Here is a 26,012-nt window from a genome sequence, read left to right on the forward strand (position 1 = left end):
CCTCATAGTTGCCCCTCCAGAACTTGACCTGTCATTATAGTTCCATATTCCTAACATAAACGGAAATACAATCAACATACTGAAGTGTACTCGAAAAGGTCATCCATGGCCGCCAGGTGTCCCTACACTCCTCCTCTCTACCATAAAGACACACTGTCATAGATTCCATTGTCTTAATTTTGTCTATCCTAGAGAATCAATGTTTCAGAGAAGGTGAAATCGCGGATTTCCACAAGTCTGGAATACAAGCCCGGGCAGCATTCAACATTTGCGCTAACAACGTCTTTTTATAGCGGGGGAAGGGGTTGTGCATTTAAATGCAGGAGATAGCCCAAAGGATCTGAAACAAGGTCAACTAATGTCAATTGTTAAATCATATTCCCCACGTCTTTCCAAAATGATGTAATTGAAGGGCACTGACGAAAAATGTGTAATAATGTCCCTGTCTCTTTATTGCAACGCCAGCATAACTTAGAGGTTTGCGGATAGAGTTTATTAAGGCGGGACCCTATACCACCTGACCAATAGCTTATAACCCTGTTCTTGAAAGAGACTTGCTATGGAAGATTTGTGAGCCATTCAAATCATCCTGTTAATTTGCGGTCTTGTGAAAAAAATGAAGGTCCTCTTCCCAGCTATGTATATATGAGGGAATTTGGCCTTCTGGAGGTTGAATAATCTGTTTTATACAGAAGCGACAACATGTGTGGTACATGTTCCCCCTCCGAACAAAAGCACTCAAAGGGTGTCAGTGGCTACAACCATCTTGAGTAAGGGCAGATGATTCATCAAGTGTTTGCTTCCTGGAATCCACCTGCCCTTAGCTCAGGTGTGCAGGCAGGAGGGTGTGCTTGGCTTTCAAAGTCCCACCTCCCATGAAGAATTGTGGGATGTATGACATCATTTTGGTCTAGGCCAGAAACCAGGAAGCAACTGAAGAAATATAAAAAAATAAAGTAATTAAAAAAAATAAAAATAAATAGTTCATATTGATTAAGTTTAGGAACTAAACTTTCTCGATCAGCATTAACAATTAGCTTTACCTATAGTAGAGAAAAGTTAGGTGCCAGGCTGACTGTGGTATGTGATGGAGCTGTGTAAATGTCAGGACTGGATGGAGAACAATACAAATCCATTGGCAGGTAAAATGTATTTCATTTGTGCATTTAGCTGTTTGCACGGAGTTCAGCTTTAATTGCATAATGATATACTGTACCCTTTACCCAGGGTTCACACAACTTTGACCTAAGATTCTCAGATTTTACTATGAATCTAATTTTTCCATAATCTTATGTGGAAATGTGTGAATCTTGAGTGAAAATATTGATAAATATACCCCTAAGAGTCAGCTTGTACTATTTGTATTTACGGACAATATTATAAATTATTGCTTTGTCATCTGAAACTTCATTATTCGAGTTTGGAGCCAATCCTAGAGGACATTCTGTAATACAGATCTAATAATCCAGCAAGAATTTATATTCAGGCTTTGCCAATGAATGATCCGAGATGCCAGTTTGTTTAATGCCAAAACAGGATGTTGGAAATTTTAGGCCAGGAAGCATCTGAAAAAACAAAAGTTTGAAACAAGTAAATTTAATATACCTTCCTATCCAGTTACTAAGGCTAGCAGCATAAGGATTAAAAATATTTAGGCTCCCTGCACATCTCCAAAATCTTTCATGCAACGTTTGGTGCAATTTTGATCCGACTTTACATTCTATGGATCAAAGTTTTACCAAAGTAGTGCTGGCACCTTTTCAAAGTCGCTGCAACTTGAACGGGTGCCGTTGAAAAGAATGGGGTGCCACTTGATATACGACTTTGATATTCAAATTTGCATGACAAAGCGCACAAGTGTGAATGGAGCCAAAAGTCCATGCAAAATCTAAAATTGCTACATCTATAGACACCAGGATTCCAACACTAACCTATCCCTGTAAAGAAAAGATGAGTATACATACTTTTTTGGAAGCCGATCTGACCCGATCTCCAGCGCTGGAAGCTCTGCAGAGGACAGGGAGGAAAACGGCTGAGAAATGGGAAGTGACGTCGCCCATAGAGTTACTTTGGGGCTTCCGTTGTCCTCCATCTCCTCTGCACCTACCTCTACAGTGAAGCCACAGCTGACAGCTCAGCGTGGGATCCGGTCGGAGTGGGTCAGATCGCCTACCAAAAAGGTATGTATACTCGTTTTTTTTCTTTACAGGGATAGAGAGTTTAGTGTTCGATCCTTGGTGTCTATAGATGCAGGGATTTTAGATTTTGCAATGACTTCCACTTTAAGGTCGATTGAGTTAAGTTCCACTTTAAGCCTGCATGTGACGACTGAAAGGACTTTAGTCTGTGAAAGTAATTGGTTCTGTAGTGATGATCTGAGTGATGGACAAAGATATGTAGAGAAAGGCGCTTCAGTATGTCAGCAATTTTATTAAAAAGCAACTGTTAAAAACATTTACAGGATTACAGAGTAAACCTGTTCATATATGTATGACGTCCTCTTGAGATGGTCTTCACTGTCACTGTGCCCAGCAGAAGCTGCAGGCAGTCTGCAGGAGCAAGATGGGTGCCACACTTCTGAATCCACCGTGGAACACAGAAGGCGGAAGTGACATCAGCAAGCGAGCGCTGACTAGTTTCGGAGCATGCTCAGAAGCTCCTCCTTCAAAATCTTTTGAAGGAGCCTCTGAGCAGGCTTCCTGAAACCACTGTGGAACACGGGGCAGAGGTGCGACAACCATCTTGCTCCTACAGACCCTTGGTTCCTTGCAGCCACTGGTTGGCACAGTGACAAAGAAGACCATCTCAAGAAGACTTCATACATTACTCTTCATACTCTGTAATCCTGTAAGTGTTTGTTTTTAAGACCCCTTTCACACTGAACTGCCCTGGGCATCAGCGGTAAAGCAGCACTATGCAGCCGCTAGCGGGGCGGTTTTAACCCCCGCTAGCGGCTGAAAATGGGGTTAAATCCACCCGCAAATCGCTGTTGTATCTGCGCTTTGCTGGCGGTATAGCAGAGCTGCCCCATTGTTTTGAATGGGCAGAAGCAGTGGAGGAGCGGTGTTGGCGTGGTGTATTCACTGCTCCTACACAGCTGCAAAGAAGCTGCTGGCGGGACTTTTTGTGATGTCCTGCCAGAGCAGCGCCCCAGTGGGTTTGCAGCTGAGGCTTTTTTCAGGCGCTATGCAGGCGCTATTTATAGCGCTGAAGCGCCTGAAAACGCCTCAGTGTGAAAGGCGTATAACTGTTGCCTTTTAATAAAATTGCTGACATACTGTACTTAAAAGTGCCTTTCTCTGCATATCTTTGTCTATCCAGAGCCTGCTTCTCTCCTGTAATTCTTGGATGACCCCTAATGTATAGAGCACCTGGAGGAACCTTCTAGCAGAAGCGCTCCTACTTTACGTTCTCCATGATTTGTGTGATAGCCTACTATCATCTAGACAAGTAAGATACTATAGCATTTGGGTGTCGTAAAAAGGATTGTGGGTAGTAGGGTCATTGCTTTGTATGTTGTTTGTTGATGCCATTTAGGTTTGCCGCTATTTTCATTATTGGGTCCTACTGGATTATTTGGGCATTTTGGAGAATAAGTGCTCATACGGGAGGAAAACAGGAGATGGCGTAGAGACTTGTGGGCATTGTGCCAGAACTATAAATTGAGAAAAAAAATATTTTGAATAATTAGCTGCTAGTAATATTTTTTTTTTTATCAAAGGTACCATTAAAGAAAAATTCAGACAGCCAGTCCCTAGACATCTAAGGAAGAGAATTGAGACTACACAGCAGGAAATCCTGGAACAACACCATACGTCCCATCTAGAGGAGTCCAAGAATCATGTGAAATCTATATTGATGCACTGGAAACCCAATTTACCAAACATTCCCTCCAACCCGACCCAAGAGACAGGAGAAGATTCAGATCAGGAAAAGGGGGCCCCCACAGAGGAGGAGGAGGAGCCAGAAAAGAGACCAAATGGCGTTTCTTTAGTGTGCGCTACTGCCTGCCTGGTAGCCAAGTGGATAATAAAAGTGGAAGGTGAAGCTGTACTAAACGCACATGATCTCAAACAGTCTCTTCACTGGCTGAAGAGCTGCATTGTACCTCGTTCCCGGGTAGTGCAGGAGCTGCTTAAAGATGGTGTATGGAGAAGTACCCTCTATAAATTGTACTACAGGATCTGCAGTGAGCCGGATTCTGGCCTAGAACTGCTAGGTATAGCTAACCAGGTCATGATGAACCTCATTGAGGCTCAAAATATGAGCGGGGACACTTATCAAGCTGTGAAGGATCTCTGTCTGCTGTCTGGGGACAATACAAATGACTCACAGAAAGGTAGGTAATGGGATGCATTACTTGGAATTTGGGGCTAACCATTATCTCTTATCTATTCCATTATCTACTGCTATATATTACTACTATCACGTTGGTTGAACTGGATGGAATTGTATATTTTTTTCAACCAGATCAACCATGTAACTATCCTTGGCATGTTAAAGTTTTGACAAAGACTTCCACACCTGTTTCTTTAACCATTTGACCTCTGGAAGATTTACCCCCCCTTCCTGACCGGGCCATTTTTTGTGATAAGGCACTGCGTTACTTGACAATTGCGCCGTCATACAACGCAAATAAAATGTATGTCCTTTTTTCCCCCTACAAAGAGAGGTTTTTATTTTGTTATTTGATCACCACTGCAGTTTAAAAGACAATTTTGAGAAAAAAACTATGTATTTTTTTTTTACAATATGCTATAAAACCTATCCATTAAAAATATTGAAAAAAATCTAATTTCTTTAACAGTTTAGGTCAATATGTATTTTGCCACATATTTTTCAACACTCAAGACAAGCTGGGTATAGCATTAGCAGTAGTATTAAAACTGGAGAGCTGCTTTAAAAGTTGAGTTCACCTTAAGGGTCCCTTTCACACTGATCGATTTTTGATGCACTTTTGGGGTTTAAACAGAGGGCGAAAAATACATGTAAAATGTATCCCTTTAAATTCTGTTTAACTCTTCGCACTGCACTTTGAAAAATGCTTTATCTTTGGTGCAGAGTTTTCAAAAGCACCTTCCATTGTAAGTCAATGGGAAGGCATCAAAAGCACATCAGTGTGAAAGAACATTTTAAAGTGGTTCTATAGGCTGAAGGGAAAAAAGGCTGAAGGTAAATGAGGCTGAAGGTAAAAAAAATAAAAAAACAAACCTGTGTGCAGCGGCTCTGCCCCCCCTCTTACCTGAGCCCCCTTTGATCCAAAGATGTTCACGATAGCCTCGGCTGTATGGAGACTCTCCCTCCTCCTTGGCTAAGACAGCAATGGGAGCCCATTGGCTTCCACTGCTGTCATTCACAGCTAGTGAGCCAATGAGGAGAGAGGCTGGAGGGCAGGACCGAGCTGCGGCTCTATATGTCTTATGGACGCATAGAGCAGTGGCTTGGGAACGAGCATGTAGCGGCGCCCCCCAGGGCAAGCATCTTTCTCTTGTGGCACTGGGACATAAATAGAAGTGGATCGGAGCTACTTTGTGCAAAACAACCGCGCAGAGCAGGTAAGTATAACATGTTTATTATTTAAAGAAAAAACCCCAAGCTTTAATATCACAAGTTGAGCAAAGTGCTTTAAAAGCTGAGCAGTGTGAAAGGGCCCTAAGGGTGTGCTGATCAGTGCACTCATAGCCCATTGAGAGCTACAAGCTCTTCTGCTGCAGTGACTTGGGACTTGTAGTTTATTTATTCAGATTCCCGTGAATGAACGACTACAGCAGTGATTGCGATGGTGACTACAGAGAAGAACCACCCCTACCCACTGTCATGGGAGGTTTGCTCAAGCAGTAAGGGGAGGGGGAGCTGCAGGACATGTTGCCACCTAAAAACAGGTGTAAAATGATCCGAAGGTGAACTTATCCTTTAATGTCCATTTTTGTTTTAGTTGGGTTGTAAAGCAATGAGGGCACTCCCTTTCACTCTGGATAGGCACACGGCTTTGTTTATAAACATACAAATGCTAGTTGTTTAGCTGTCATACTGACCGCTTCAGAACTTTTTCAGCCTCTGACCTGGAACAAATGTCAATTTGGGTGTTCTGACTATACAGGCGCCATGCTTGTGCCAGGTCTGTGACTCAAAATATTGAAGTCGCAGATAGCCAGTCAACTGGTTAATGGCATTGATAAGGTATTTACACTTTAGAACTTCATCCAACAAGGAGGGGGGTGTGTGTGAGAATATCTTTCCTGCATTATGAACATGTAAGAGATGGATGTTCCCAGATTACCAGACAGAATTAAGTTTTGTGAAATGGTACACAACAGCAATGGTTGTATGACAACAGACGCCTTTAGCAGGTCAGCTGTTCTCCCTTTATGTATCACAATACTTTATTTTCTGTTATGGTTGCAGCCTGTTCTACGTGTGTCCAATGTCTTTTTTTTTTTTTTTTCAATTTCATTAAAAAATCAACAGGATTAAAGTTTGCAGATCTACACTATATTGCCAGAAGTATTGGGACACTGGCCTTTACACACACATGAACTGTAATGGCATCCCAGTCCATAGGGTTCAATATTGAGTTGGCCCACCCTTTGTAACTATAACCACTTCAACTGTTCTGAGAAGGCCGTCCACAAGGTTTAGGAGTGTGTCTATGGGAATGTTTGACCGTTCTTCCAGAAGAGCATTTGTGAGGTCAGGGACTAATGTTGATGAGAAGGCCTGGATCATTCTCCATTCTTAATTAATTTCTAGGCCAGTCAAGTTCCTCAACCCCAAACTCTCTCATCCATGTCTTTATGCACCTTGCTTTGTGCACTGGTCCAAATCTATTGGTGGAGGGGGGATTATGATGTGGGGATGTTTTTCAGGGGTCGGGCTTGGTCCCTTAGTTCCAGTAAAGGGAACTCTTAAGGCATCAGCATAACGAGATATTTTGGTCAAACATTCCCATAGACACACTCCTAAGCCTTGTGGACAGTCTTCCCGGGAGCGTTGAAGCTGCTTATAGCTGCAAAGGGTGGGCCAACTCAATGTTAGACCCTGCAGACTAAGACTGGGATGCCATTAAAGTTTTGAGTGTGTAAAGACAGGTGTCCCAATACTTTTGGCAATATAGTGTATATGGTATTGTGTAGATTTAATTTGAGCATCACCCTTTTGTATGACTGTATAGCAGAGGTCATAGAAGAGATGAGTATATATAAAAAGCACACATTGAGACCTCTGTCAGCCTATTTGATTTAGAATGTTTTAGAAGGGGGCTGTCATGCCATGTTGATGAAAGTTATATATAAACCAAATAAAACAGATTGTACATTTCTAGTCTTTTTTAATAATCTGATATCTCATTATTCCTCCTACAGCTGCCGCCAGTTTCTTGGCATCACTCTACATCGGTGATATGTGGCTGGGTGCAGAATCACCTGTTATGTTTAACACTTATGTGAAACTGGTTTGTGAAGGAGACGGCATGGACAGTTCCAGCTCAAAAGAAAAGACTCCCCGGAAGAAGAAGAAGGACCAGGAGGCCATGGTGTCCCTCTGTAGAGACCTTTCTGATGCCGTTCCTAAGAGTTGATGTCTGTCGTGTGCCTTCCTTGACTGCAGACTTTGTTTATTGTAAATCTGAGAGGTTTACCCAGAATTCCAAGCCCTGATCCCGTATGGTTCCGGGAACTTGTGAAAAGGGTATTGGGCTTGGGTTTGTGCCTTCACTTCTTGATAATCCTAAGTTTTTCACCACCCTTTATATTCAGTATCCCAATTTACATATAACCAATGATGGGTAACAACATGTATGATTACATTAGTTGGACAACTGATTGGTTAAGTATAATGCTTCAGGTACTCAGACAAATTGGTTCCAAATTTCTGCAGAGATGCTGTTACAAGCAGCATTGGAGAATGCCGAGAGTAAGCCGAAGCCACTTTCCAATGGCCAACACTAGGGATGCACCAATACCATATTTTTTTTTTTTTTTTTACAATGAGTACAAGTACAGATACTTTATTTTTTGTACTCGCCGATACCGATTACCGATGCCTACCGCAACTGTTTTGTTTTCACTTCAGCTGTCAGCAATGGTACAAAGCATTGAAAAGTTATTTACAAATTAAATAAATAAATTCTTTTTTTAATTCGGTGATGTTTCAATGTGAAATATGTAATATGTTAATATATATGTGTAAAAATAACAAAGTGAACAAAAAAAAAGTTTTAATTGTTTATCGTTTATAAAATAGACGTGACCAAGAAAAGGAGCAGGAAAATAATTAAATGGAATAGAATAAGGAGTAAATTAAGGGTTATTAATGGGTTAAACAGGAACATTTGTTCATCCCTTTTGATCTGCAGATGAAGAAACAAAGATTCAAAAAGAAACCATGTTTCTTTTTATTTTAGTGTTTCAGTGGCTGAGCAATGTTAGTAAAAAAACATTGCCTGGTGCTTTTTTTTTTTTTTGACAACTCCAATTACCATATTTCTTTTTTAACACTTCAGCTGTCAACGGGAAACCCACTGACAGCTCAAGGAACCGAGCCTGAATGTATTGGTTTCAGGTATCGGTGCATTTGCACAAGTACCGATACTTGTGCAAATACTAGTATTGGTGCAACCCTAGCCAACACCATTGCTAGGCATTCTTGGCACTCCAGCTGTGTTAAAACCTAAATTCCCATCATGCCGCTCAAAATCACGCCTCTGGCGCTCGGTCTTGCAGGTTGTCTTGCCCCAGTCTACACTGTAACCTGTGTAGCTGCAGTAAACAGACATTCTGTATAATGTAAGGTTTATTTTTATGACTTGGGACACAGACATTGGGTTTAAATCCTCCTGTTATCTAACCAGTTCATAGATATTTTTATACATCTAGCAGTCCTTTTTTTATATTCAGGTTTTATACAAACTGGTGCTCTTTATTCATGTACACGTTGGGGCTGTCACTAAAGAAATGGAGCCTTTGTTCAGAGCAGGGATCTGATTTTAGAGATGGTTCAATGAATGTAACTAATGTGAAATCTTTGTGCTCCCCAAAATGAACTGCTAAACTGTCACTGCCAGTTGGAACGGGTCATGTGATCGCTCTTCAGCTTCCATTTTATTAATACAAATTGCAGTTTGTTTTGTAACTAAATCTGAACTCCTTGGTGATATAAAAGCACAAATTAATGCAGCTCTTTATTCATTGCATTATTAAAGAGTAACTCCACTTTTGTTGAGTAAAAAAAAAAAAATTCCCTCTTGGGTGTTATATGTACATTGCAAGGATTTAACAAACTTTGTTGGAGAACCCTACCTTTTTTTTTAATCTGGAGAAATCCATGTGCGTTTTGTTACCATGTGCAGAAGTGAGTCTAATGGGAGTGGTTTTATAATTATCAACCAGCTTCTGCATCTGCAAAGCTCTGAGGAAAATTGCAGGGTCTGCATCCCTTTTAGATGTGATTTCCTATTGGGAGTATGTTACCAAAAATGACATTTTTGTTGCAGGGGATGTCTGATATCTGACTTGTATCTTAGTGCAGACTTCTGGGAGAATCGGTGAGCCAATTACACAAGCAGGGAATGATGTTTCTGGGGGGGGCGTTCTGTACACCATCTGTATACAGAATGCTTCTAGGTAGCCATATTGCATTTCACTAAAAATGTAAGAGCTGCAGATTGAATAGAAAAGGTTATTTGTGTCGCAATGGTATATATTATTATTCTTTTATTTGCTTTTTTTTCCCACAAAATTGTAGTTACCTTTTCATTGGCCGACTGACTTTGACAACAGCAGGAGCCAATGGTGCGTGCTGCTGTTTCAGCCAATGAGGGGGGGAGTCCTGGGCAGTCGAGACAATCCTACCACATTGCTGGATCTAGATGGGGCTGAGAGGGGGTGCTTCACACAAGTTTATTTTTTTTTATCTTAATGCATTAAATGTATTAAGATAAAAAACCTTCTGCCTTTACAATCACTTTAACCACTTTCAGACCGGACCATTTTGCTGGCTTAAGACCAGACCACTTTTTGCGATTCGGCACTGCGTCGCTTTAACTGACAATTGCGTGGTCGTGCAACGTGGCTCCCAAACAAAATTGACGTCCTTTTTTTCCCACAAATAGAGCTTTGTTTTGGTGGTATTTGATCACCCCTGCGTTTATTTTTTGCACTTTAAACAAAAATAGAGCGACAATTTTGAAAAAAACGCATTATTTTGTACTTTTTGTTATAATAAATATCCCCCAAAAATATATATTAAAAAAAATGTTCCCTCCGTTTAGGCCGATGCGTATTCTTCTTCATATTTTTGGTAAAAAAAATCGCAATAAGCGATTGATTTGCGCAAAAGTTATAGCGTTTACAAAATAGGGGATCGTTTTATGGCAATTTTTATTAATAATTTTTTTTTTACTAGTAATGGCAGCAATCAGCGATTTTTATTGTGACTGCGACATGGCGGACACATTGGACATTTTTTACACATTTTTGGGACCATTGTCATTTATACAGCAATCAGTGATATACAAATGCAGTGATTCCTGTGTAAATGACACTGGCAGTGAAGGGGTTAACCAGGGGGTGGCAGTGTAGGGGGGTTAAGTGTTCCTAGGGGCTCGTTACTAACTGTGGGGGGCTGGGCTTTGTGTTAGTGAACACTGATCTCCGCTCCAATCACATGGAGCAGAGATCAGCGTCGCTTGTTGCTAGGCAGAACGGGGAGATGCTGTTTACAACGGCATCTCCCCGTTCAGCTGCCCCGTGAGACGATCGCGGGTATCCCCGTGGCGATCGAGTCCATGGGACTCGCGACCGGACTCACGGGGGTCCCCGACCAGCACGTGAGTGCGCCGGCGGTGGCGCGCACGCGATGGCAGGGTGGCATATAAAAATGGACGTACCTGTACGCCAATATGCCTGCCCGTGCCATTCTGCCAACGTACACTGGTGTGCGCCAGTCGGGAACTGGTTAAAGTCAAATGTGTTTACATTTGTCTACTTCTCACTTAGCCGTGGAATGCTTTTTTTAAAGCGTGTCTGTAATTTTTCCAATTCAGAGGAAAGCAACTGGTTTACTTAAACCACCTCAATACCGGGCACTTTCACCCCCTTCCTGCCCAGGCTGATTTTCAGCGCTATCATACTTTGAATGACAATTGCATGATTATGCAACACTGTACTATGACATTATTAGCATTTTTTTTTTTTTGCTAAATTTTTTTTTAAAGAAAGCCTAAAATGTTTGAAAAAACAAGTTTTTCTTTGTTTCTATTTTAACATTTTGCACCTTGTCTTTCTTCATGAAATTAGTCCAAAATGTATTCTATAATTCTCTGAAAAGAACAAGAACCCAAATTAGTGTATATTATTTAATCTGTAGGAAAGTTATAGTCCATAAACTATGGTGTATATATGTTTAAAAATGAATCCAATATTATGTAATGATGGGCACTCTCACACTGAGGTGGTGGGGTCGTCTGCGTTTTAGCGACCCTTTTCGGCCGCTAGCAGGGCACTCTTAACCCACCGCTAGTAGACGAAAAAGGGTTAAAAGCTCCCGCAGGGAGCCGCTTTGGGCAGCTAGGGTCGGTCCTACTGGCTATAACCCCTCACTCTGCTCCCAGCAGCTCAGTTTTTTCTGCCTAGTCTAGGAGAAGGACCTGGCTCCCTGTGGGAACCAGTGGTCTTTGACATTTTTTTGCTGTTTTTTCTTCCTGTGATCTACAATCAACAGCCGGGCTGGGTGACAGGCTGGATAATAGCATGCAGACTTTAGCTCTGCGCTGGGTCAGCCACAACAGGCCCCATTCTGGTCTGGGGCTGCTGGTGAGCTATATGCTCCGGGGCACACATATATGATCGGGCTACTGCTGTCCGGGTCACAGTGTTGCCATGGCTGACAGCCACTCTGTACTGTGTTAGGGGAGTGCGTCCAGCAGTCCCTGCATGAGGGGTAAGTATGGTTCCACCTGTTTAGGCAGGGTGGAGCACTCTCTTGGGGGTCGATTAGGGGGTTGCTCTCTCCCTGCCTCTTTCCCTCCTCCCCATCCAAAGGGTGTGGTGCGTGGCTGGGCGTAGGGGGTACCTCGGCGCACTTACCTTGCCTGGGGGTCCTCCGGACAGTCTCTGGGCCTGGCGGGAGGTTGCGTTGCCGTTCTTTTTTTTTTTTTTTTTAACCTTCGTTTGCTTGCCTCATTTTTCCCTTTGTTTATTACCTTTGTTTGCCGCCATACAGGGGGGATGGTTGCCACGGGAGACACTGCCATTTCCCCAGTGTTTTCGGGAGCCTCTGTCTGAGGCGGCCATTTTCTTGTAGCCAGGGGGCATGGTTTCTGAAGTTTTCTAACGCTGGGCGGTTGTTTAAGCCAGCAACTGTGTGAAACTGACACAGAATACCTCGTGGTTTGGAGGCCGACAGGGGAGTACGGACAGCAGCACAGCGCAACGCCTTGGTCAGAGTGATGAGTCCTGCAGGGGGGCCCCTCAGTCTGTGGCAACTAGGAGGGTAGGCATTTTTTTTGTCTCTTGCCTTTAGGTCCTTGGGTGACAGGTGAGCGTGGGTCAGACATGGCGTCGGATGCTGGCTCTTCTTCACCAGACACCCCTGTGATAGAAACCGGTTCTCCTGCACCTGCGGTGCCCATGGACGCGCTGTCGGCGGTCCTGGAATCATTTGTTTCCAGGGTGGAAGGTGAGTAAAAATATTTGTGATGCGGCCCTGGATACGGACCCGGATACAGCCCCTTTGATTTCTAGAGCCTCGGTATCTGCAGTAGTGCTGTGTCTGCTGATTTGGCTCAAGTGTTGGTCTGCTGACCAGACATCTAAGAAAGTTGCCCTTCCAAGGTGGGAGGCTGTTTGGCACCTCGCTGGATGACATTATTAAAAATGTTACTGGGGGAAAGAGTACTTTGCTCCCACAGTCCAGAAAGGGCAAGGAGCCACGTCCTAGGCAGGGGCCCTCTTTTTCTGCTCAGAAGTGTTTTTTTCGTCCGCCCGAGTCGGCGGGTAAGCGTTCCCAGCCGACAAGGTGCACGCTGAGGGACAAAAGCATCCCTGGTATCGCAAGCCTTTAAACAAATCAGCTTCACCATGAAGGTATGCCCCCGCCCGAAACTTCGGGAGTTTACAGACCGATGGGTCTGTGAGCTGGTTTTGTCAGGCTACAAGATAGTTTCTTTCTTGTCCTCCAGACAGGTTTTTTCCCTCCAACCTTCATCTCCTTCCGGCTCGTTGGGAGGCCCTGTTTGGGACAGTACAGGACTTACTACTGTGTGGGGTGATAGTACATGTACCGTCGTCGAAAAGGTTTCAGGGATTCTACTCCAATCTGTTTGTAATTCTGAAGAAGGAAGAGGTCTGTCCGGTCCTGGATCTCAAGGCCCTCAATTGTTTTGTGAAGGTTCGGAGGTTCAGGATGGAATCGGTTCGTTCCATGGTCACTGCACTTCATCAAGGGGATTTCCTGGCATCTTTGGACATCAAGGATGCATACTTGCATGTCCCCATATGCCTCAGACACCAGACTGCGATTTGCAGTCAGGGATGAGCACTTCCCATTTGTAGCTCCTCCCTTTGGCTAAGCATTGGCACCAAGGGTCTTCACCAAGGTGCTGGCTCAGATTCTGGCGTTTCTGAGACAGCGAGGGATCGTGATTGTGGGTTACCTGGACGACCTCCTCCTGAGAGCTGCTTCTGCCTCAGAACTAAGGGAGGATGTGGCGATCACCATGCAGACTCTTCGGGAGTTTGGCTGGGTGTTGAATCTGCAGAAGTCAGTATTGCTCCTGACCCAGCACCTGGAGTACTTGGGATTGATTCTGGAATCCGCAAAGGTGTGAGAGTCTTTGTTCCTTCAAGCAAGCTGCAGACTCTCCAATCCGCAGTGCAGTTACTGATGTCCTGCAGGTGGTCGTCGCTGAGTTTTTGCATGCGAGTTCTGGGCCTCATAGTAGCCACTTTCAAGGCGGTACCGTATGCTTAATTGCACACTCAAGTCTTGCAGAAAGAGATCCTGTCCAAATAGGACAAGTCTCCGACATCCCTGGATTGTCAAATCTGGGTGAGCCAGCTAGCCAGGGCTTTGCTTCTCTGGTGGCTGTGGTCCCCGCCCCTTTGGTCCGGAAATGTTTTCCTTCCTCTTCATTGGACGGTGATCACGACGGACGCCAGCCTGACCAGCTAGGGGTGAATTTGGGGCATTCAGTCGGCCCAGGGTTGCCCAATCAATGTACTGGAGCTGTGGGCGATCAGGTGGTGCATCTCCACATGGTCGCAGAGGCTGCAGGGTCGTCTGGTCAGGATCCAGTCAGATAACACCACGGTGGTGGTGTATGTCAATCATCAGGGAGGAACAAGGAGCTCAGCAGCGGCACTGGAGGTCTCTCACATCCTACAGTGGGCAGAGTGGCGCATGCCGGCTCTGTCAGCTGTGTACATTCCAGGCCTAGAAAACTGGCAGGCAAGGGGAATGGTCACTGCATCCAGAAGTGTTTTGGCTCATTTGCCTACGGTGGGGCATGTCTGATGTGGATCTCCTGTCCTCTTGGCTCAATCTGAGGGTGCAGAGGTTTGTGGCCAGGTCAAAGGATCCCTGAATGGACGCCTCAGACTTTTTGGTGGCCCCATGGGGGCATTATTGGCAAGTTTATACCTTTCCCCCCTCTCAGGCTCCTCCCTCGTCTGCTGCGCAGAGTGGTGGCCGAGGGGATTCCGGTGATTCTGATTGCCCCAGACTATCCTCAACGTTCTTGGTATGCCGACATAGTACGAATGGTGGTGGATGTTCCCTGGCGGCTGCTGATGCAGGAGATTTTTCTGTCTCAAGGTCTGATTCTCCACCCTGCATTAAGGGTATGGCTTCTGAAAGCCAGGTGCTGAGGGACCGAGGGCTGTCGGCTTTGGTAATTTGGGGTGTCATCCATGTTCATATTCGGTTTCCAGGATCCTGCTGTTTCTGCAGTGAGGAGTGGATCAGCACCGTTAAGGGGCAGATATCAGCTTTGGCTGTTTTGTTTTTTTTTCAGCGACCCCTGGCGACTCACTTACTGGTGCATACGTTTGTTTAGAGGGTTCGGCATGTGGCCCCTCGGGTACGCTCGCCGTTGCTCCCATGGGATTCGAATCTGGTGCTCTCGGTGCTTCAGAAACCGCCATTTGAAAACATTAGGGAGATCCCTTTATTGGCATTCTCTCAGAAAGTAGTCTTTCTAGTGGCTATTACATCTGCAAGGCAGGTTTCTGAGTTGGCGGCCTTGTCATGCAAGTCTCCCTATTTGATTCTTCACAAGGATAAGGCGGTGCTGCGTCCACAGCCCTCTTTTTTTCTTCTGAAGGTTGTTTCGGCCTTCTATCTAAATGAGGACATTGTGATTCCGTCCTTATGTCCTCGGCTGTCGTATTCCATGGAGGTCGCTTTACATTCTTTGGATCTGGTCCGGGCTCTGCGGGTGTATCTGTCTGCTACAGCTCCTTTCTGGAGGTTGGACTTCTGTCGGGTCCGAAGAAGGGCCTGACGGTCTCGCCGGCCACCCGTGCCTCAGTGTGAAAGTAGCCTAACTTCTTGAGGCCCAAAAATGTCAGGACAGTACTAATATCCCCCAAATGACCTCTTTTTGGAAAGTAGAAAGTCCAAGGTATTTAGTAAGAGGCATTGAGAGTTTTTTCAAGTTCAAATTTTTTGTCACACAGGAAGTGGTTAAAACTGCCTCAACTAACTTTTTTACTTGCCTTCCCTCCCCCCCATTTTTTTCTTTTTGTCACCAAGGAATGAGAGGTTATGCTATATCCATACATGGATCATATTTTGACTGACATCCTGCTGATTTGGCCAAAACTGCAGCCATAGATGGCCCTGTCAGTACTGCCCATCTTGACATACTTCAAATGAACAATTGAAGGAGAAAGTGGAAAAATTGTTAGTCAAACAGTATTCCTATCGGATGCAGTCATGGCTTCTGTAGTCACACAGCCGTGGCTGTCGGAATATAATAGAAAGCAGGTGATTCCTCCATCAAAAAAAAAAAATCAGTCTGTGTATGACTAGCCTCAGACCTTTGTAAGCTGCAAGCTGTCACTTGCAGCTTATAGAGCAGCTGAAGCCTCCCCACCTCCCATGTGACAGCACTAATTCACCAATCACCAGTGTTGTCACTGGGTAATTTTCTTCACTCCCATTTGGTTAATCCCTTCTCACTGACATAACACATGTATGCCGCCCCACTGGACTGGGCTTTATTTTTTTTGTGAGGTCACATATATACATATCTCCCTATGTGCTGGGAGCCAGCATGGGGACCCGGGGTCTCACCAACGATTGGGACCCGGATCTCCCAATTCTGGGCTACCTGATCACTGTGGTAGCCTCTGAGTGGCTACCACAATGATCAGTCACTGCGAAGCCTGCCCTTGTGTTTTTCTCTCTCTCTCTGTGAATGGAGAGGAAAGATACAATTTATTTCCTTGCAGAGGGGAAAAAGTTTGAATAATAAAAAAGAAAAAAAATACCTATATCAAGGTTTGATCTAGGTTAGTGTTTGGGTCAAAGGTCTGGGTCAGTATATTTAAGGCACAGGTCCCAGAAGACAGCAGGAACCAGTCAGGACGTGCAACGTGACTCGTGCATGCCCAGTATGAAAGCAGGCTGTGAAGCCACAAGGCTTTACTTCCTGATTCCCTTACCGAAGATGTTGGTGCCTCCACCCGGAAGCCGATGGACGGTTCGTCTTTGGGTGAGGACGTCGCAGGTGCCCTGGACAGGTAAGTGTCCATATTTTAAGACAGCTGCAGTATTTGTAGCTGCTGGCTTTAATTTTATTTATTTTTTCGAGGAAACTCCACATTAAGATTGTAATTGCTACAGTCAGCCTTAGACTGATAGAATCTTAGCTGGTTCAGCAGGGACCGGCCGAGATTAGATCCATCTATGGGCAGGCTGGTTTTACCCAAGTGGATGCATCAATCAACTTGGTAAAAAAAAAAAAAAAAGCCTGTCTATTTTTTTTTCTCCATGCGATTACGGCCGGCGGTTATAGGCGCTAGCAGTAATCGTGTTCTGCCACTCAGTAAGGCTCCCCGCTGGCAGAACACAATAGTGTTGTGGGCAGGATTGTGTTGTCCAGAGAATTGAGCAATTTTCTTTCCTATGGTGGAAGGAAAGATAATCGAATCATCTATGGCTTGCTTAAGGCTGCTGGGGGTGGGAAGAATGTTTCATGGGCTGCTAGGTTTTCATTTTGACCAAATTGTATGTAAAACTATGCAGACAATGTTTTTGCAGACAATGTTTTTGCAGACAATGTTTATGCAGACAATGCCCCTTGTTTTTTGGAGAATTTCCAATAACGTCATCCAGCATTGGAAGCTTACCTTGCACAATCCATGGAACTCTGGAGCAGTGCTGGGAAAGCAAGCCATTCATTCTCAACTGTCACCTTGTGTACTGCATCAGTCTCCTCTGCAACTTCACTGAGCTTAATACAGACAGGCCACAAATCCACCAAAAGTCCACACTTATTTCAGAGCAATGCATAGTACGTTCATGTACCATAGTGTGGGCCTTAGACCAAAAGAAGCTGGAGAATGCTAGGTGATGTCCACATGAAGCAATAAATGAAGTTGGGACTTTTGGTCGTTCTCTTAGAAGCAGCTTTTATTTTTTTGACAAATAATGGGAGTTTTTACTGGTTATACATTAATTGTGCAGCTTTTTCTTCTGGGTCTTCCAGGTGCTCATTTGTACTTTGCAGATGTTTCCTCCTTGATGTATATCTGTTTAAACAGAAAACAAAAGTGTCACATGTAACAGGGACTTATAGCTTAGACATTCATGAAGTTTAATTTTATAAGGTTAGCTACACGATTGGCCCACCTCTGACCACACAGCTAGCAATATATAAATGAAATTTGATGGATGGTGCTTATCTCCAGGTTCCATGCACTTGCCCGAGACCGTACAGGGGGAGGGGAAGGGGCATGTCGCATAGCTTGCCTTGCCGAACATACATTCCCATTAATATTTATGCTACCAAAACGAGTGTGCTGTAAAATGCTTCTAGTATTGTTCCTGTTTCTTTTGCTGAAGACAGTCATTTTGCCGAAGCCCAGAGCCGAGCAGCAGTAAATCTTTAGACTGGCAGCAGACTGGCCCCTACGTTTTCGTCACCGTGCCAGAAAATAGAAGGCAACTGAGCACGTGCAGAACAGGGTGAGATAGTGTATTACTAGATTTTAAACAGTACAGGCACTTATTTTTAATATTGTACAAAGCTATAACTGCAAAAAAGGGCCAGCCTGAAGTGATCTAGCAGGACTTAATTTTCTGGCTAAAGTTCCACTTTCTGTTACCCTGACCCCCAAACACAGATCCGGCTTCCCCTTCACCAGCTTCCCGTGTTCAGTCCCCTGTTTGCCTCACTGTGGCTTACCTGCATCAGTCACCTGGTGATTAGTAGGATACAGTCAGCCAAGCCACACAGCATCCATGCATTTCCATAGTGCAGGTGGCTGCCAGCACCATACAAACTAATAATGCTGGATCGCTAGGTGGTTGGCCTGAGTAGGGGAGCAGAGTGATGTGCTGATGGGAAGCTTGATTGAGGGAGCAGTATGAATTGACTAAAAAAAAAAAAAAAAAAAAAAACAACTTAAGGAAGAAACCCACCTTTGGTAACGGCCACTCATTACCTTAACTGCACTGAGACCTTTGCATGCTGATGTGCTTTCCTCCTGCAAAAATGTTGGCTTCCATGAGATACACATATCATATGCTCTGTAACCTAAGCCTGGTCACAGAGGTGTGTGCAGCCTATTGCATTAGGGTGTGCACCCCCAAAGCCCAAAACACACCTGTGTATAATATATATATATATATATATATATATATATATATATATATAGCAGTGGACCTTTTCGGTAGGGCAGAGATTGGTGTCCGTTTATTAAAAAAAATAAAAAAATAAAGTTATTTGAAATATCAGGGATCTAAACAGACCCCGGAGGTCTGTGAGACAGAGAAAGGGATTGAGGACAGAGATTCCCCAGTCCCTTTCTCTGTAGCTAAAAAGCAGGGGGAATCTGCACAGTACAGGGTGATTAGGATGTGCCCAGACACACCCGCCACCCCATGTGCACACACCTATGGCTGGTCAACTGCAGATGCATTAGACCTACTGCTAACCTACATTTTAACACCGCCTAGCTGCTTTTGCATTCCCATAGACTTGTGGAGGGACAGGAGGAGAATTACTATTATAAAGGATCTGTATAGCGCCAACAGTTTATGCAAGGCTTTACAATATAAAAGGGAGACAGCACAGTTACAATACAATAAAATTCAAGAGTGTTAAGAGGGCCCTGCCTACAATCTGAGGGTGGGGCAAGTGGTACAAAAGGTTATAACTGTGGGGAATTGGCTAATGAAAGTGATAATAGATTAGTTGCAGCCAGAGTAGGAGATAGCCAGACAGATTGAGGTAGAGAGTTCCAGAGGATGGGAGAGGCTTTGAAGAAGACCTAGAGACTAGCATGAGAGGAGGAGGTCTTGAGAGGACGGTTTGGGTGATATTTGGAGAAAAGATTGGTGATGTAGCTCAGAGCAGAGATGTGAATGGGCTTTGTATATTGTGGTTAGTATTTTGAAGTGTATTCACTGGGCAATGGGAAGCCAGTGTAGGGATTGATGGAGAGGGGTGGCAGACACTGAGCACTTGGTAAATGAGTCTGGCAGCAGCATTCATGATAGACTGAAGAGGGGATAGCCTATGGAGAGGTAGGCCTATGAGAAGGGAGTGTCAGTAGTCAAGGCGAGAGATAACGAGGGTGTGAATGAGTAGCTTGGTGGTTTCATTAGAGAAAAAGGGTGAATTTTAGAGATGTTACAGATGTCTACAAGCTGTTGGATTTGGGGCTGAAAGGACAGGTCAGAGCCCAGGCTTACACCTATTACCCTGGTATAAGGGGAGGGATTGATGGTTGCATTCTTGATTTTGATGGAAAAGTCATGGGGAGATTATTATCGGCTCAGTTTTAGAGTGATTTTGTTTAAGAAAGTGGTGTGACATTCATGCCGGTATGTCAGTTAGTAATGCGAGAGGAGACTGAAGGGGTGAGGTGAGGAATAGACAGATAAGTTTGGGTGTCATCGGCATAGAGATGGTATTGGAAGCCGCGGGAGGTTATCAAGTGACCAAGAGAGGAGGTGTAGATAGATAAGGGGTCCAAAAACAGAGCCTTGGGGGACCCCTTCAGAAATGTGAAATTGAGAGCAGGAGACAGATTTGTAGAACACTGAAGGAGTGATGTGATAGGTAGGAGGAGAACCAGGATAGAGTAGAATCTTGGAGGCCAAGGCAGTGGAGATTGAGAGGGCGTGGGTGGTCAACAGTATCAAAGGCCGAAGAGAGCTCTGGTAGTAGGGGTATGGAGTAGTGCCCATTAGTTTTAGCAGTTAGTAAATTGTTAGTAGAACAGATTCTGTGGAGTGCTGCGAGTGAAAGCCAATACTGTAAGAGGTCAAGAAGGTTGTTTTCAGTGAGGTAGGAGCCAAGAGGGTTGTAAAGTAAGCGCATGAACAAAAGCCCAACAACACAGATCCTAAAATAATCACCCAGCACAGTATAGCAGCATGTATGAACAGAATTAGTACAACTCGAGCCTGTTAAACTCACAGATTACTCTCTCTGTTAGTTGGACAACTCATTATTTGCTGTCTGTGTGCTAGGCACAGCCAATAAATCTTCATAATGAATTCTAAATAAAGTTCCTTGATTGAGAATCGCAATATCCCGAAAAGTCTGACAGTCATAGTGTCATTTTATTTGCTTATCTCCAGCAGTGTTGCCAACCTACCAGATTGAAATTTAATGACAGGACACCCAAAATTTCCTGCCACAGCCAAGTTTTTTTACTTGCATTGCCAAAAGTTACAAAATTAGTTTTAAGTGCAAATTTTAGTATTTAGGCTACAAACAAATACAATATATAATTATCAATGTGATCTATCCACTTGCCTACTGGGCACTTAAACACCCCTCCTGCCCAGACCAATTTTCAGCTTTCAGTGCTCTTACACTTTGAATGACAATTACTCAGTCATGTAACACTGTACCCAAATGAATTTTTTGTCCTTTTTTTCCCACAAATAGAGCTTTCCTTTGGTATTTGATCACCTCTGGGGTTTTTTATTTTTTGCGCTATAAATGAAAAATGACCGAAAATTTTGAAAAAAAACTAATTTTTCTTTGTTTCTGTGATAAAATGTTGCAAATTATTAATATTTCTTCATATATTTTGGCCACAATTTATGCTGCTACATATCTTTGGTAAAAATAACCCAAATTAGTGGATATTATTTAGTCTTTGTGAAAGCGAGTCTACAAACTGTGGTGCGAATCATACAAAATTGATCACATCTGATGTACTGGTGGCCTATCATTTCTTGCTACCTGAACAAGCCAGGGAAGTACAAATACCCCCCAGATGACCCCTTTTTGGAAAGTAGACATTCCAAGGTATTTAGTAAGAGGCATAGTGAGGTTTTTGGTGTTGTCATTTTATCCCACAATTCTTTGCAAAATGAAGATTTTTTTGTTTTTTATTTTTTTTCCCCCACAAAATTGTAATTTTAATAGGTTATTTCTCTCACATGGCATGTGTATACCACAAATGACGCCCCAAAATAAATTCTGCTACTCCTCCTGAGTATTACGATACCACATGTGTGGGACTTTTTCACAGCCTGGCCACTTAGAGAGACCCAACATGCAGGGAGCACCGTCGCGTGATTAACTTGTTGACTACCTATTACACTTTTGAAGGCCCTGGAGCACCAGGACAATGACACGTGACACTGACGTGGCACTGATGGCAAATGGCACTGATAGCATGTGACACTGACGACAGATGGCACTAATACGTGGCACTGATGACACTTGACACCAATGACAAATGGAACTAATATGTGGCACTGATGACACTGTGGCACTGATGACAGATGGCACTAATACAAGGGAATGATGACACCTGACACTGATGACAGATGGCATCAATACGTGGGACTGATGACACGTGACACTGGCAGGTGGCACTGATGACACGTGACACTGACAGGTGGCACTGGGGACACATGGCACTAGGGACACGTGGTACTGGGGACGGGTGGCACTGGGGACAGATGACACTGTTAGGTGGCACTGGGGACAGGTGGCACTGATAGGTGGCACTGGGGACAGATGGCACTGATAGGTGGCACAGGAGACAGATGACACTGATAGGTGGCACTGGGGACAGGTGGGCATGTGTGTGCGTGTGCTCACTGAAACTGACGCTGCAGCACGGAAGCTCTCCCTCCTCACACGCTGTCTCTGTGTGAGGAGGGGAGCCAGCGATGATTGGTCATTGGACTAGCCGATCGAGTGCTAAATGGCCGCTGTGATTGGCCATTTAGCATGATCTGTGATTGGCTGTGTCCGAGGGACATGGCCAACACAGAACTTCCCCGATGCGCGCCCGTGGTGCAGCGCATTGGGGAAGTAAACAGGAGGACGTCCAGGGACCCCCTGCTGGCAGTTAGCGTCCGCTCTGTAGCCGTCTTTTGGTTATAGAGCGGGCGCGAAGTGGTTAAGGTAGATATTAGGGCAACAAAAACATTTCTTATTTTATTTTCGATATAGTAAGTAAGTAGCTCAGGGACAGGACTCAGGAGGGCAAGAAATTTGAATAGGAAGGCACACACACGTGAAGTTGGTCCCTTCATGCCACTCCAGTCTAAACAGCACTGACAGTCCCTATCCTGACCTGCCCTGTTCCTGTCCTGCAGACTCGCACACGAGGCTCTGCCCGGCTCCCTTGCACCACGAACATCACACGACGTGCTCGGACACCACCTCCACCAGAGCTGCCGCATATACTGTAGCAATGACTCAGGTGGTCGCGGCCAGCTCTGGACCGAGCCGAACATCACAGCCATATTTTTTACTGGCAACATTTTCCTTTTACTGGCAGGAGAAAATTGCCTGTTTTTTACTGGATGCCAGTAAAAATACTGACGGTTGGCACTGATGGTGACAAGCTCATTAAGTACATGACATTCAACTCACATCATATTCATTAGAGAGCACAACAGAGCTATATTCAGGGAAGATGTTGAACTCATTCCATGGAACCAGCGACACAAGCAGCTCCTAAGACACCATAGTGTGCCTGGAACCAGAGGATTCATAGCTTTCTAGATCCCTCCATACTCAGAACTTATCTATTCAGTATATCGCAATTCATCAAATGCCACTTGGATTTTTCTTTACACCCATTCCTTCTATTAATCTTCAAAGTCCTGAGAAGCCAGCAGAGTGCCATATACCTTTGTAACACACTCCACTCTGCTTTATAAAGATTGATTTTTGTAAAGCAGCAGTATGGCTTTTTAAAGGACACACCAAAGCTTTATAAATACTTCCCTTAGAATGTGTTTGATGAATATACATTCTAATGCCATGTACACACGAGTGGATTTTCCGTCAGAAAGATCTTGGATGGTTTTTCCAACAGAATTCCGCTCAAGCTTGGCTTGTATACACACTGTCACACAAAAGTTTGCTGAACTTTCGACCGTCAAGAATGTGGTGATGTACAACACTACAACGAGCTTAGAAAATGAAGTTCAATGCTTCCGAGCATGCGTAGGAATTTTTGAGTGTTGGAATTGCTTTATATAAATTTCTTTATACAATTTAGGCCAATATGTATTCTGCTTTATATCTACAAACTATGGAATATTTTTATTTTTTTTACTAGTGATGGCAGCAATAGGACTGCGATATTGCGGTGGACATTCTGACACTTTTGACACTTTTTGGGGACCAGTGACACCATTACAGTGATCAGTGCTAAAAATATGCACGATCACTGTACTAATGGCTGGTAATGGGTTAACATCATAGGTGATCAAAGGGTTAACAGTATGCAGTCTTTTCTCTTAGGTCATTGCACACCACACTCGGATTATGTTGCTAACGTGGGAACACCAGAAATTGCCATTGGGGGTTTGCACGTGGGTACCTCGGTTTTCCATGGGCCGTTGCCACAGCTCCCGGGACAGTACATCCCTGGCAGCCCTCAATTTGCAACTCTGCATGCCTTATCTGAAGATGACTTATACGCACCTTGGAAACGCGCCTGAAAAAGAAGTGGAGTGAATTCCACAAAATGCAATGCATCAAACTTTTTTCGATGCATTTTAATCATGCTTAGAATATTATGAACTTTTTGCAATCGTAATTGATTTTAATATTATATGATGTGGATTACAAACCAGCCCACAACAATTATATTTTATAAATATGTGTTATTCAGGACATCTGTGTGTATATATTATATTGATAATATGTCATCATGATATCTGAATGTATATGAAAGAATAAATGTGCTATCTTGCATTTGACCACTTTACCAGCTATGTGTCACGTGCTTTCGTTTAAAGTCCCAAACCTTTTCCTTTTAAATTTCAGATTCAGGGATGGAGGCGTATGGCTATAGAATGTCATGGGCCTTATTTAAATTCTCAAAACCCCCCTAATATCCACTTTGGGTACTGTGGGGGAGGTGCTTTTACTAGGTGAAGGCATGGGATCCATGCCTTCCCTACTGACAGAAGGGTGATCTGCCTTGTATACATAGGCAGATCCTCGTTCTGCCTCTGTACCGAATGATCGGCGGGTGCTGGCAAACATCGAGTCACAGCGAAAGCAAGCCACTGGCGGCGCACATTCAGGCCCGCTACTCGAAATAGCCGATATTGTAGAGAGTCAGCCTGGGCTAGATTACGAGAGGGTTAATGACAGAGGGCTTCCATTTCAGGCCTGCTTAGAGGCTTGGGGGGGGGGGGGGGGGCTGTTTTTCCATCAGTTCTAAAAAGACTTGAATTCTGAATGGAACCTGCCGGGAGAGCTGGCATGGAACTGGGATTTTGCAATGTTTGTTTGGCTGGGATGCTAACATGATATAAAAGACTGTTATACTGATGAGCAGAGCAACTTGTGTTGTGTTGAGCTGCCCATGAAGACAAAGTCTTTAATTTTTTATTTTATTTTTTGTGTGTTTTATGTTCACTGAACTGTCTCCCAGTTGCCTGTTAACCCCTCAGATCCCGACAATATATATATGTCAGTGGTGGCTGGTGAAGTTTTTGGATGGGGGGGCAGACCCCGCCCTTCCTTTTTGACCCTTCCCACTGCTCATAAACCACACCCCTTGTAGAATCCACCCACTCCGTCCCCTGTATTCCATTTGCTTCCACCCATAGTGTCAGGAGTTTACAGCTCGGATCACAGGACAGAGTATACAGCCCCAGCATCACAGGACAGAGTATATATCTCAGCATCACAGGACAGAGTATATATCTCAGCATCACAGGACAGAGTATATATCTCAGCATCACAGGACAGAGTATATGTTTCAGCATCACAGGACAGAGTATATATCTCAGCATCACAGGACAGAGTCTATAGCCCCAGCATGACAGGACAGATTATATATCTCAGCATCACAGATAAGGGTATATAGTTCAGCAGGTCGGCAAATGGTTAAAGGAGAATTTTACAACAAAAAAAACAAGATTGATTAAAAACCCACAATTGCTTTTTTACCAATACTATTCCTTTATATTCCTATGTTTTACAGATGAATCAATTTAGAAATCAGATGAAAGGTTTAGTGCTGGAAAACACTTTTTGTAAGCTAAAAAGTCAATTTTATATACATCTATATAGATCAGACCAAAATGAGGGACAGATGAGGAGGAATGAGGGACATTGCTCCAAATCAGGGACAGTTAGGAGCTATGCATGAGATATCAGCTAAAATGGTAAAACAACCTTGTTGCCATAGCAACCATTTTAGTTTACATCCCCGAGCTGTAAAAAAAAAATCAAAAAAGTCTCCCGCTGTCTATATTACAGCTCAGGTTTGCAAACATGTACACAAACTTGTTGCTATGGCACCATGCTTGTTTAGCTTTTTAGCAGATATCTTATA

The 26,012-nt window shown here is 43.9% G+C and overlaps 2 protein-coding genes across 4 annotated transcripts in view; one reads left to right on the plus strand and one right to left on the minus strand.

Annotated features, from left to right (window-relative positions):
• URB1 (URB1 ribosome biogenesis factor) overlaps window positions 1-9,173 on the plus strand; it is a 125,133-nt gene extending 115,960 nt beyond the window's left edge. The window contains exons 38-39 of the mRNA XM_077479987.1: window positions 3,722-4,339; window positions 7,362-9,173. Of these exons, the coding sequence (XP_077336113.1) occupies window positions 3,722-4,339; window positions 7,362-7,576 (833 nt within the window). The 3' untranslated portion in view covers window positions 7,577-9,173. The remainder of the gene's footprint in view (window positions 1-3,721; window positions 4,340-7,361) is intronic.
• Window positions 9,174-17,607: 8,434 nt separating this feature from the next.
• MRAP (melanocortin 2 receptor accessory protein) overlaps window positions 17,608-26,012 on the minus strand; it is a 38,536-nt gene continuing 30,131 nt past the window's right edge. For 2 of the 3 annotated variants that reach the window (XM_077479989.1, XM_077479990.1), the window contains one exon: window positions 17,608-17,753. In XM_077479989.1, the coding sequence (XP_077336115.1) occupies window positions 17,677-17,753 (77 nt within the window). In that variant the 3' untranslated portion in view covers window positions 17,608-17,676. Of the gene's footprint in view, window positions 17,754-18,649; window positions 18,711-26,012 lie in introns of those variants that run through there. The other variant, XM_077479991.1, reaches the window with a different exon arrangement.

Source organism: Lithobates pipiens, unplaced genomic scaffold, assembly GCF_037356315.1.
Source record: "Lithobates pipiens isolate NorthernLeopardFrog02 unplaced genomic scaffold, aLitPip1_a1.2 Scaffold_16, whole genome shotgun sequence".
Taxonomy (NCBI): domain Eukaryota; kingdom Metazoa; phylum Chordata; class Amphibia; order Anura; family Ranidae; genus Lithobates; species Lithobates pipiens.